Here is a 12,196-nt window from a genome sequence, read left to right on the forward strand (position 1 = left end):
GGATGAGGAGTACATAATACAGTAAACATGGGCAAGTGATCAAAAGCAAGGGCCCTGGAGCATAACTGGGTTCAAATCCTAGGTCTATCACATTGTAGCTGTATGGCCTTAAGCAAGATAATTAACTTCTCTGTTTTTCAGGTTCCTTGTGGCTAAAGTGGAGATTTTAGTATTAGCTTACTTCCAGGACAATTGTCAGAATGAAATGAGATTCTATACAAAAAGTGCTTACAAGACCTGGCACATAATGGGCATGCAATTCAGTGTTAGAGCTTGTTATTTACATCTGCCTGGAGTATGAAGCTTGTGCTAAATCTTGAAGTCTGAGAAGGCGTCTGATAGATGGATGAGAAGGAAACATACATTCTAGGCAAAAAGAATAGCGTGTTCAAAGATAGGGGAGAATACGGCCAAGAAGTTCAACAGGGCTGAAGTGCAGGTGAATGGGGGTGGCGTGGTAGCAGGTGGGAAAAGGCTGATTCTGAGCCTGGACGTACAGAGGGCCACATCCTGAAGGGCACTCTACGCCACCACTAGGCCATCTGGACAATACTTTTGTCCTCAAAACCAGTGAAGTATTTTGAAGATTCATCAGTGCTCAAAGAGTGACAGCAAGTAGTAGGTTGTGCTCCACAGTTAGTCTAAAAAAGAGAATGAAGGGCAAACACCATTCCAATATTTATGGCTCTTTCTCTGAAGAGCTATCTAAGAGCACAAAGTAGGAAAGTGTGCTTCAGCTTCTTACTAGTTTTGTCAGGAATTGCAGCTACTGCTCTTTCTGGCAGTCATCCTTTCGGGAAGTTGTTTGCGCACATCTGAGTGAGGAAGGAAAGCCAACCACCCCATACCGTCTAAGCTTCGCTCCTGTAAGCCCGGATGTGAGCTTACCAGTCAGACAGAGGAAGGAAGCTTCCACTGACACCCTATGCGCTCAAGTTCTATGAATAGGGACCTTCATTTGCCTGTACAGTACAGAGCCATTCAAGAGCAATTAAATTTGGTTAAAATAAGAAAGAAATGCTTTTTAAGGAAAAAAAAAGAAGGTTTGAGGGAATTGCAAAAGTTGATTGTGCTAAAGCACTTTTACACAGGTTTGTTTTAGTTCTCAATTGTCAAGTCGTATTTAAGCTGGTCTCTTACTCTGAAATATGATAACCTTTCTTTTCTCTGAGTTCTTTCTCCTAAATTAATAGCACTGTCTCTAATTCCATGCGTAGCAAGCAAAGAGTTTATTTTACCAGATAACAGTAGGTCTGGTGATCAGCCAATGTCTAAAGAACCACTAGCCAAGTCAGTAGTAGGCCAAAGACTGCAACTGATAAATAGATACTACTCACTAAATCACTTTAAAATTGACTTTCATCTTCTCTACCAGATAGTATTATTCATGTTGAGTTCTGACACAACTGAAAGTAGAAAAAGAAAATCCACAAATACCTATAAAAATAAAATCATATTAGGGTTTTGAAAGGAGAAATATATTAGATGCATTAGAATATAGAAGGCAGTTAAATGAAAAACAAAACCCCTTAGGTTCTGAATTAAATTGCAAAAGAAATTAGTAGAAAAAGTCCAAATTTAGGAAATTCATTATAGTATACTTTTAGTGTACCTGAAAACTGCATTTAAAAGGGACCCTTCAGTGAGAGAACTTGGGGAACACTGCAACTTTTTATAGCACCTGTGTATACCTCTCTTTCTTCTTTGCTAAAGAACAAAACTTCAACAGTCAAAAAAAAGTTTGGTTTCCTCTCACCACTCCCAGCTCAGGTCACATTTCCCCAGTATTAAATGAAGGAAGTGGAGGAGTAAAAGCAAAAATGCAGATCGGCTCTCAGCCCCCACTCTGCAGTTGCCCTGAACTCCTAATGATCACAAGTGCACTTAATCCCTTCTCCAAAGGTAGACAGGAAAGAAAAGTGCATTTAGGGTATAATATGATTCTGGCTTTTAAATACCTATCATCACTAAAAATTATATAAGATAATAGGGCTAGCTCAGTATTTATAAAACCCTATATTTATATAAATTGTCAGTCATGAGTATAAACATTAACTTCCATAGTATCTTCTTCAGGACCCTAAGGACATGTACTGCATTTCCCAGAAGAGAGGAAAACACTTCATTTGGTTGAAATACTAGCTTGACCATAGTGAGTGCAGCGCAGCATATCATGGTAGCCCATGAAGAGGGAGCACTTCCCTATAAAGTAACTGTCCATTTATTCTTGAAGTAAAAGGTATTTATGTAATTCCAGATACTTTGATAATCCAAAAGAAAAACCCAAATTAGAATTTGCACTACTAAGTGCTCTCTTATTTTGTTTCAAAGTTGACCACTTGTTTGGAATAAGGTTATCTATTAAATAAATAACCCATATCAAGTAAAAATCAATTCATTATCTGACTTATTAATAAAAACCATACAATTATATATAATATATATCACCCAATCAATCTAATATCAACATGAAAAGCATATAAATTTGACATTATTTGCCTTATCTGAAATAAATATATAACTTTCTTAGCTTCTTGAAAACTCAAAGTTTTGCCGGGTCCTCCATTAGTAACTTTAGAGAGGATAAAAAACTATGTTCTTAATCCAGTAACATACGTATACAAAAAATATTTTTCAAACTGTTGTGCTTTCTACTCCGATACAGATAATCTTATAGAATCACATAATTAGGTATATTAACAATACAAATTATCAAAAATGACCTATCTCTAAACTTAGGACATTGAAGAATTTTTAAATGCTTTCTACAATTTCCTGTTTTTCTTTAAATCAGTCATTTTCACTCTATCTTCTCACTAATCTAAGCTCCAGCATGTACATTTAAGTAATATTTGGTCATTCCATATTCCATAAATACACATATATTAAGTAATAACTGTTTATTCAATTGTCTCAGACTACTATTATTTAAAGATATTTCTACCACTATTGCAGATCTTCACCCTACTCATTTAGAAAAACCTTGACTATTATAAGAATTTTTTTTTTTGAGAAACAGGATTCAGCTATCAACTTTTCTGTGCCTTAGTTTCCTCATTAGTAAAATGAGAAGGTAGTATAGAGATGTAATTTTTATAAGAATTTCTATCTCTAGCATTCTCTTTAAAAAAATCTAAACACCTTTTCCTCCTTTGAAAAATTTAGCTTTCTATTACACACTCTCACCCAAGCTTGATTCGAGCCCATTCATTATCACTGCATAGGTAGAGCTTCAATAAATTAACCAGAGTGAAGAGAAATTTGTCTCAGAAAAGAAGCAAAATTTTAGAAAAGAAAGGCGACTACTTAGTTTTTTTGTGTCAGAAATCCTACCCACAAATTTGAAAAGAGACCCATGTTTGCCTTACTATATTTTAGTGATAACTTGAATAACGTGCTCCTTCAATTTTAGTCACACATTAAGGCAAACACAGAAGCTAAAAATTAATTAAATAAATCAAAAACAATCATACTATCTCGGTATATACATTTCTCATCTTGCAACTTCTTAATTTTATTTAAAACTAAGAATACCTCTTAGAGACTTATTTTTTATAAAGTAGATTCCAGTTAAGCATTAATTATAAAGTGAATTGCCACATTAAGATATTAATAAACTTAATTTCAAAGCTAATAGACAATTTTGTGAAAGTGTCTATAATTAACTGAATATATATGTGCCACCTAAGGTGCCACCTAAAGTTATCTGTATAAAAGATGCAGGAAGATGCTTCTTACAGGATACCTATTTTTCTTTATTGCTTATTACAGACTTTGTCAATTTTGATTTCAAAAACAAATGGAAAGACAATATTAATAATCGTAGAAGACACTGCATTTGTCATCGGAAGCGTATCTGATCTTTAACTGATTTCTGATTAAGTAACCACAGGGACAAACTTGATCTCTCTGCACAGTTGGATTAATACATACTCTGGAAGCCAGCACCATTTCACCTGCTGATCCCAGGCACTCAAAACACTCCAGCAGGGCTCACTACCAACTGCTGACAAGCTTTGAAAGTTCTTCATAAAATTAATCAACTTTTTGCAAGGCACAGTATTGGCTCTAACACCAAAGGTTGAATACCATTTTAATCAGTGAAAAATGATTCAATTAGATATAATTTTTTTCTTTGCACTCAATTTAGCTTAACTCCTTTAAAAACTGCTTAAAACCATCTATCTTAAAACCATCTATCTTAACACAGTCATGGGCTATAGTTACTGTAAATTCCAGGTGAATCTCAGGTTTGATCTATAACAAGTAATGAACTAACTGAAAATGAAATCCATAAATTCATGAGATAAAACATTTATATTAACCATAAGTGAATATATAAACCATGAAATTGAAGTTAATGCAAGTAAATATAAAAAATAATGCTTATTCTTTTATATTAAATACAATAAATACTAAAAATTTTAAATAAGTTAAAGATTACCAAGTTATAGAGTTTGGATTTGCAAAGTAAAATAATGTGACTCTGTGTTAGTTCATAAATTTTCTTTTAATTCATTCACTCCAAGAACTTTTCTCTGTAAGGTTAGAGGCTTCAGGATCCTAACTACACATTTTCAGAGTCCAATTTATTATGAACCCAGAACTTTTAAAGGCTTTAGTGTTTTTAATCCAAGAAATACAAGTTTTAGATGAAAATACGCCGTTTTAAATTATCTTTTGTTTTAACAACCAAATCACACCAGTGCATCTCAGTGAAATCAATAAATTATAGTATAATGCTAGTATATAATACCTTATTTAGAAACTTACTCATTGTTACATCAATTGCAAATCTAAAGGCTAGTATGAGAACTAGACACTGAGTTTATTTTTCCCTTGTGTGATGATTCAGGCTAGTGTTTCCTTTTCAAGCATCAGTATACTATTTTCTTTCTGAAGTTCATTAAGCGGCAAGGATGCCTACAAGAGTAGGTTTAAATAAATATATAACCTCCCACTAAGCAATAAGCACCTAGCAACTTAGTGAAACAAATACCAAATCTTACAATATGAAGATCCAAAAACCATTTAACTTTCAAGATATTTCATCAAAAATGATAAACAAAAACAACATAGGATCCTTAAAGTTTGTTATTTCTCACATTAGATAGCTTTATAATATAATAGAGAAGGTTGTTTTTCCACCATTTTTTTGATGTGGTACTGAGATGTTTGTTTAAAAGGGTTTTAGGTATGCAGCTAGATTTAAATGAGGAAATTATGCATCACAAGTGTAGAAATTTGATCTTCCTGATCTCCTTAGAGCTTTAAGGAAGGCCTGGTGTGGAAATGAAACATCTTCAGTGAAATAACTCCTGAATGCCTATGATAACCTCTCTTGAGTTTATAGCGCATGTCTTCACTGAAGAAAGTCTTAGCTTCCATATTTAAAAAAAAAAAAAAAAAAATAGCTGCCATTATGATACTTTTTCCCATGTTTAAAGAAAAGAAATAGCTGAAAAAGCTCAAAAAGAAACAGCATATCTGTTCTTCCTTAACCGACTGTCCTTTTTCAGCATCATTGTACATACTTAGAGGATTTTAAGAGGCCTCATTTACTAAGGCAGTTGCTTGAATTCCAAATAATAAATAAAACCAGCAGGGGGCAGACTTGCTGACAGAACGGACCAATTCAGCTGGTGACCAGGTACCAAAGGTAAAATGCACTTTTGATGGATTCCACTTTCAAGACTCTACTATTTATCTTTTAAAATGTAGAAATGAAAGAATCCACGTAGTTAGCATAACTTATTTCAGAATTCAAATAGAGTCCTAATGAGGCTCTGACTGCATTCGCCAGGAAAAGTCACAGAGGAATAATCCACCACTGCCTGCTACTCAGGAAGGTGAACATCACAAAGTGTTGGGAAGAAATACAGACCTGGTTTCGCAGAGTTCGGCCTCCGGGAGCGCTAACTCCCATTAGGGAGAACTCAGATCTTGGCACCCACCAGGGTCGGACTCAGGTTTCCGCTAAAGCCTGCGCATTTGGGATTGACAGTTTCTTTCTTCCTCAACCAATCATCGCCACCCTCTTTCTTACCCCCCACGTCTCCGCGCGCTCCTGACAAAGCTTGCTTTTCTACTCTAAGCTGTTTGGTCTCCCTTAACTCCAAAGGAGTCCTCCCACCAGCCGTGTCTACAGCACCTAACGGACCACTCCAGCCAGATGCCTTTGCGGGAAAGGGCGGGGAAGGGGAGGGAGGAGGAGGAGGGGAGGAGTGAAGTCGCTCTCCCTCCTTGGGTACTGACAGGGCTGCCGTCTTCCCAGCAGGTCTGGTCATTGAATATTTGGTGGTGCCACGTAGGAACTTTTCCTTACCTCTCTCCTCCCATCCCACCCCACGCCCCCTCCCCTTCCCTCCAATCCTTATTCCTCCACCCCCACCCCATTTGCTTGGCGAGTTTCATCATTCTCCAAGAGGACTGCACGTCCAACCTGCAAGAAGAAGTTGGGGGTGAGGCGTCATAGAGGGGAGGAGGGGGCTGAAATCCCGGGAAAGATGTTCTTCCTATCTTCATCCATTTCTTATAATCTGCCACTTTTTCCTCTTAAAATCTCTTCAAAATCACACACACACACACACACACGCACACACGCACACGCACACACACACACATACACACAGTGTTCTCAGTCCTCAAGATTCATGCCCTCTGCTTTCTCTCATATCCCTAAAAGTAAAACAGCTTGTTTCTCACTTTGTTCCAGACAAAGAACTTTATCAAGGTTCATTTTATACCCTTTCTCTATATTTTTTCCTCAGCTCACCTTTAAAAAAGCACTTCCATTAGAATCTGAAGAAACCAGAAGATGTGTTCAAAGGACAGTCTAAGGACTGTTCTTCCAAACAAAAGCTTTGTACAACTGCTCTTGTGTTCAAGGTAATATTTTTCCTCTTTTCAAAGCCCCTGGAAAGTGGTGAAGGGCAATTCAGCAGGCTCTGTGCCTGACAGATCTTTTTTCCTGCTACTTCTTCTCCCATTACTGTCCCGCCTACATCCATCTCTCTCTCCAGTCTTCACTTCCAACCTGATGGCAGCTACAATCTGGATTTTATTTAAGAGAATTGTTTCTTTGGGGGGGGGGGGGAAGGGGGGAGAAGGAAGGGGGGAGGGGCACAGAATGAGAAAGACCGACAGCAATCTCCCACCTCCCCAAAACCATTTTTTCTTACCTCCTCTGACCTCTCTAGCCTGGAAGAGGAAAGTCAGTGCGACAGTTGTTATGGTGAAATCCCAGAGCCACCGTTTCGTTTTCCACCTAGAGGACCACCGCTCCATCTCCGAGCCCCGCATTCACAGCTGTGAACTCCACCCACGAAAACGCGATTGCAGACCAACTTCGTCCCTTCCAAGGTATCGTCGGGGGTGTTTGCTACACAGCCATTGGAGAGGGAGAGGGGGAAAAAGTCAAAGGGCTTTTTCTTTAAATGTGATGGTCTGCTTCCTTCCTGTCTCTCGCCCCCTCCTCTCTCTCTCTCGGTTGGCCCCGCTGGTCGGGACCCTCCGATCCGTCCTCTGCGGGGCCTTGCCTTCAGACTGACGGCAGATGAGGGGCTTCAACCAAAAATCTGAGAGGACTGCGTGCCCCTAAAGGCTTCATGCCGTCTGTGGGCCGGACGAGAGGCTCTGGGCAGCCCCCTCCCCCGCCCACTCCCCTCCCGCGCCCCCCTTACCCCGGGCGAAACTGACAAACCCGCTGAAGGTCAGACCCAATCACACGCCTCTCGGGCAGACCCGAGCCCGCCCCCCTCTCCTTTGCCCAAGAATCAGGTCTCCCCGCAAGCCCAGCCCACCAACCACCCCCCATCTCCCCACTCCTCTCCTCCCTCCTCTCCTCCCCAAATCCCTGAGAAGAAATGGGAGGGAGTTACGGGGGACGCGTGCTTGGCTCCAGCACTTTGGGAATGAAAGGAATGGCAGGAGAGCCCGGGAGTCCACAGAGTTTTCAAGGAGCTTCTGTATTCAATAAAAACAGCTACTTGTCTACTTGCACCCGTCTGTTAGCCTCTCGTTCGTCGGCGGGGGAGGGGAGGAGCCCAGCGTCTGATCCGCCTCACTGCTGGAGTTCTGGGCTGCCAGCCGTAACCTTATCCTTGTGCAAAAATCTGCTTCTTATAGCAGACGTGGAACCAGCGGACTCATTGCTCTGCCTGCTCTGTAAAGTATTTTTTATTATTTTTTTAAACCGAGAATTAAAAGAAAGGGATGAAGGTGAGATGGAGGGACCCAAGAGGTGAAAACCCGTGGTCTAATAGGGAAGCTCTCCTTCGAGGTCTGAAACTGACAGGTTTCTTTCTTGAATGTTTAAATTCTAGGCTAGCTTCATTCAGAGGCTTGTCTCTTAAAGAGCTCAACTGAGACAGGAGGAGAAAGAAATGTATGGGAGCTGACGGTAAGGGGGTGAGTAATTTAATTTTCCAGCTGATTCTGTCCTGAACCCGGATGAGGGGGCAGAGGGGGAGGAGAAAAGACAGGGACAGCAACTAACGGAGATCTCCAAGCGTCTAGGCCCACAGCTCCTCATAAAGGGCCTCAGGAGGTGAAAATATGGTCACTCCACAGTGCAAAAAATAAGAAGGGGCAGGTTTCTAAAGTCCTTCTACTTACCCCTCCTCAAAGTAATCCATTAAACCTGGAGTATAGATTCTCTGGTCACTTTTTCCGCGTTTAAATGTTTCCCTCTTATTGACTCCTTTTTGTTCCTTAGTATTTCTTAAGATGTCTCTCAAAAATTTTCTGGAACAGAGCCCAACAAGGTGCCAGCATACATTAGGCATTCAACAGAGATGTGTTGAGTGAATGAACACATTTTCCTGCTAGTAAAGACTGGAAGCTTTGGCCAGAACCTATGCTGAGTATTTGAGAGATTTCAAGGCTTAAGGGTTCTCAACTAAGTTTATGAGGCGCACATATCCACTAATTTTTAGGAATCTAATTTTCTATTAGTTATCAAACTATACCTCTTGACCTATGAGATTAATTAGATATTCTAGCTACGTAGTTTGAGTTGGAAGGAAGGTGTTCAGAGATTATGCTGAGGCCCAAGATGGAACTGTATAAGGAATGCGTAAGAGGCATATAAAATGAGGAAAGCAACTAAAAAATGCTTTTGACATGACTGTCACTCTCTGTGACAAAGCCTCATTCCTACATCAAGAAATTTACCTCTTAGATAATAGATAAAAAAAATAGAAACTTTATTAATAATGTTGCTGGCAGAATGTTTACAATGCCTTATATCAGCTGCAGAGAAATATCGCCAACTAGTTTTTCCAATTATAACCTCAGATTGTTAATATAATTTAATAGAATAATTAAATACTATACTGTGTTTGAATGTGAAATGTACAGTGAAAATTTGAGAACCTTAAGAGAAAAATATACCTAAATTTATCACCTTCATTATCCTTCATCTTCTCAAATTGAAAAGTTTGAATTTTCCATTAACAAATTTTTTGAAACCTGAAATTTTGTCCAATTCTTTGTATATTTTTAAACTGATTTTCTAGGTCTTCTCTTAAATGTGAAACAGTGAAGTGACTACAAAGTTTAGAAACACATTATTTGTGAAGCTACCAGAACCTTAACTCAAGAGCTAGAGAGAGTCACAGTGCTTGCAGCAACATGTAGGAATGGTGTTCCGAACTGTTTCTCAATAACTCTCCTGATTTATAGAGAATTCCATGGCCTGATACTGTTCTAGGAGGTGAGAAATGATGCAGCCAGTCTAGCAAGCCCCACCTTCTGGTCACATCTCAGGCCTTCTCAGTGCGGTGAATGGGTCCTTTCAGGCAAAGTGGCTCTGGTGAATAGAGTTATTACTACCTTATGCTCTCTGTACTCTGTGGTCTGAATTCCTCTGGCCGCTGCCCAGAGAGGCATAACCTGAGTCTGAATTAATGCTCTGGAAGGAAATATAGTGGATTCACAGTAAGGAACAGTTAATTATGCCTAACCCCTCTAGCCTGTAGCTAGCTGCCAGGTCTAGAGCCTCCTAGGAACTTGCCCACGGATTTGCAGGAGGTGGATTCGGCGGGAGGAAGGATAATGCTAAATAGCAAAGGGGGTGGAGGAGAGCTGGAAGAGACCCACCTCCCTTCCTTCAACGTCACAGGGGATGACTTCCAGGGACGTTGTTCCCTCGGCCAGCATTCAGCCAGTCCTTGTTAACTAGTACATATAGCTTCAAAATAGAATAGAATGTGGCAGTTTTCCTGACATAGGTCTTTTATTTGGAGCACAATTAGCTGTATGACATTTCCTATCTTGTTATATTTGTTCAGCTTTGTAGAATTCGCTTTCCTCACAAGTCTTTTGAAAACAAGATGAAAACAGTTTAGAGAAAAAAATAGTCCCATCCTTTGTAGTAGTATTTTAGATTGACCACTTGTCCGTATTGCCTTGTCTGGGAACATTAGAGAATAATTTGATAATTGATTAGAGGTCATATTAGGGCAACTTAAATGTTCTAGACACTCTTCAGAGTTCATGGAGCTTTATTAAACATGTGTAATGCTCATAGAGCTCCCTTAATATTGTCAAAAATCCCTAGGAGTGAGGGGATGCTGATTCAGAACCAATGTTTTAAATATTGAGACCTCAATAACCAAACTGGAACTAAAGAAACTTTGTCCATAGCTGGATGCCCCTAATACAAATAGTAATAGAATATTTGAGGTAGAGGGAACTCTATGGTAAGACTTAAATTACTACTGGTAGAATTAGGTGAAAGAAGTAGATTTTTGAAAAGACACATCATATTTGAAATGATTTGGCTTTCAGAGAGAGAGAGAGAAGGGGAGAGAGAGAGAGAGAGGGGGGAGGATATATATAAGAAAAAATTCTCCAGATGCTATTCTATAACAGAAATCATTGCATCAAATTTGATTTATCGAATGAGAAATTAGTATGGGGGTGGGAAACTCTTGAACACATCAGAAATACTTAAAACGTTTATAAGAAAATTGCTGTTGAATGTAATCCCTCTCTCACTGTGCCTAATGGTTTGTCTTTCTTGCCCTTTTCTGAACTTTAGGTCAATTATTTTAAGAAAGAAATGACTAAGCAGTTTGACATTTATTTTACAGTTTTTTATCTAATACATGAGTGGCTAAAAATTAGTCTCTGTTTAAAAGTGGAGTCCATCTTACCTCATAGACGGACCGTTGTATTATAGAAAGTGGGGGGTGGGGAAGGGATAGAGAAGTTTATTTCCATAATCAGGATAGCTCACCATTACCCCACAGTGATGACTGGATATTTTTCTGCACCTTTACTATGAAATAACATACAGAACTTGAGGGGAATCTAAATTTAACGCAATTTCCATGATAAAACAATCTTCAGATGAAAAGTTTGGTCTGAGTGTTGAAGGAGTCAACTCAGAGATGACAGACACATGCTGTTTAAAAGAACTTAAGGTAAAATCAAATCTAAATGAACCCCAAACAAGCAAGGACTATTGCCTTGAACATTCATGTACATCTCCCTTAAAAATCTCCTTTAGTTAGCTATACTCACAGGAAGCTATCATGGTCCTTTTTCATAATTATCCTGAGATAGAAGAGAGGAACAGAGAACAGAATGATTCAGGGTAAAACCTTAAATATTTGTTGGACCTTTATCAAGATATTTTTACTCTCTGTATCTTTTTTCTTCTTAATTGAATGGATTTGGCTTTTACTATGCTCCTGTGTGTCAGCAAAATTTACAAGACTTTCTACAAAGTGTCATAGGACAGAATCAGCATCTCTATCAACAGAAGTAAAAGATGGGATTTTGAATATTTTAGTGAACTCCATACCACGGCCAGAGGAAGTTACCGCACCAATAATATATCCCAATGATGTTTCACTATATATGGCATTCCAACTATTATTTGAGTAGTAATAGTCTTGATTCACATTGGCTATTCCTAATAAAATAAGGTTGCTGAAGGTAAGGATTTTAGGTTCTTTATAGGGATTATTTACTCTTAAAAATCTACTCATAGCAATGTCATGAATTTTTAATTTTAATTTTGGTAGTAAAACGAGGATATACAAATAGTTTTCCTTTGACACATTATTTCCTAATATAAATAACAAAAATGACCAAATATATCAGTGCACTTTCCAAAATAAGTGAATCCTCTTTTTCACCTCAATCATGTCTTCATAGATTCATCCATCCCAATGGCATTTGTCAG

At 38.7% G+C, this 12,196-nt stretch overlaps 1 protein-coding gene across 2 annotated transcripts in view; it reads right to left on the reverse strand.

The window, feature by feature from the left end:
- The window catches only part of COL11A1 (collagen type XI alpha 1 chain), a 207,414-nt gene extending 199,810 nt beyond the window's left edge, over positions 1–7,604 (reverse strand). The window contains exon 1 of one of the 2 annotated variants that reach the window (XM_057716879.1): positions 7,182–7,604. In XM_057716879.1, coding sequence (XP_057572862.1) covers positions 7,182–7,302 — 121 coding nt within the window. In that variant the 5' untranslated portion in view covers positions 7,303–7,604. The remainder of the gene's footprint in view (positions 1–7,181) is intronic. The other variant, XM_057717564.1, reaches the window with a different exon arrangement.
- Between the last annotated feature and the right edge of the window lie 4,592 nt (positions 7,605–12,196).

The sequence above is a fragment of the Hippopotamus amphibius genome, chromosome 1 (genome assembly GCF_030028045.1).
Source record: "Hippopotamus amphibius kiboko isolate mHipAmp2 chromosome 1, mHipAmp2.hap2, whole genome shotgun sequence".
Classification (NCBI taxonomy): domain Eukaryota; kingdom Metazoa; phylum Chordata; class Mammalia; order Artiodactyla; family Hippopotamidae; genus Hippopotamus; species Hippopotamus amphibius.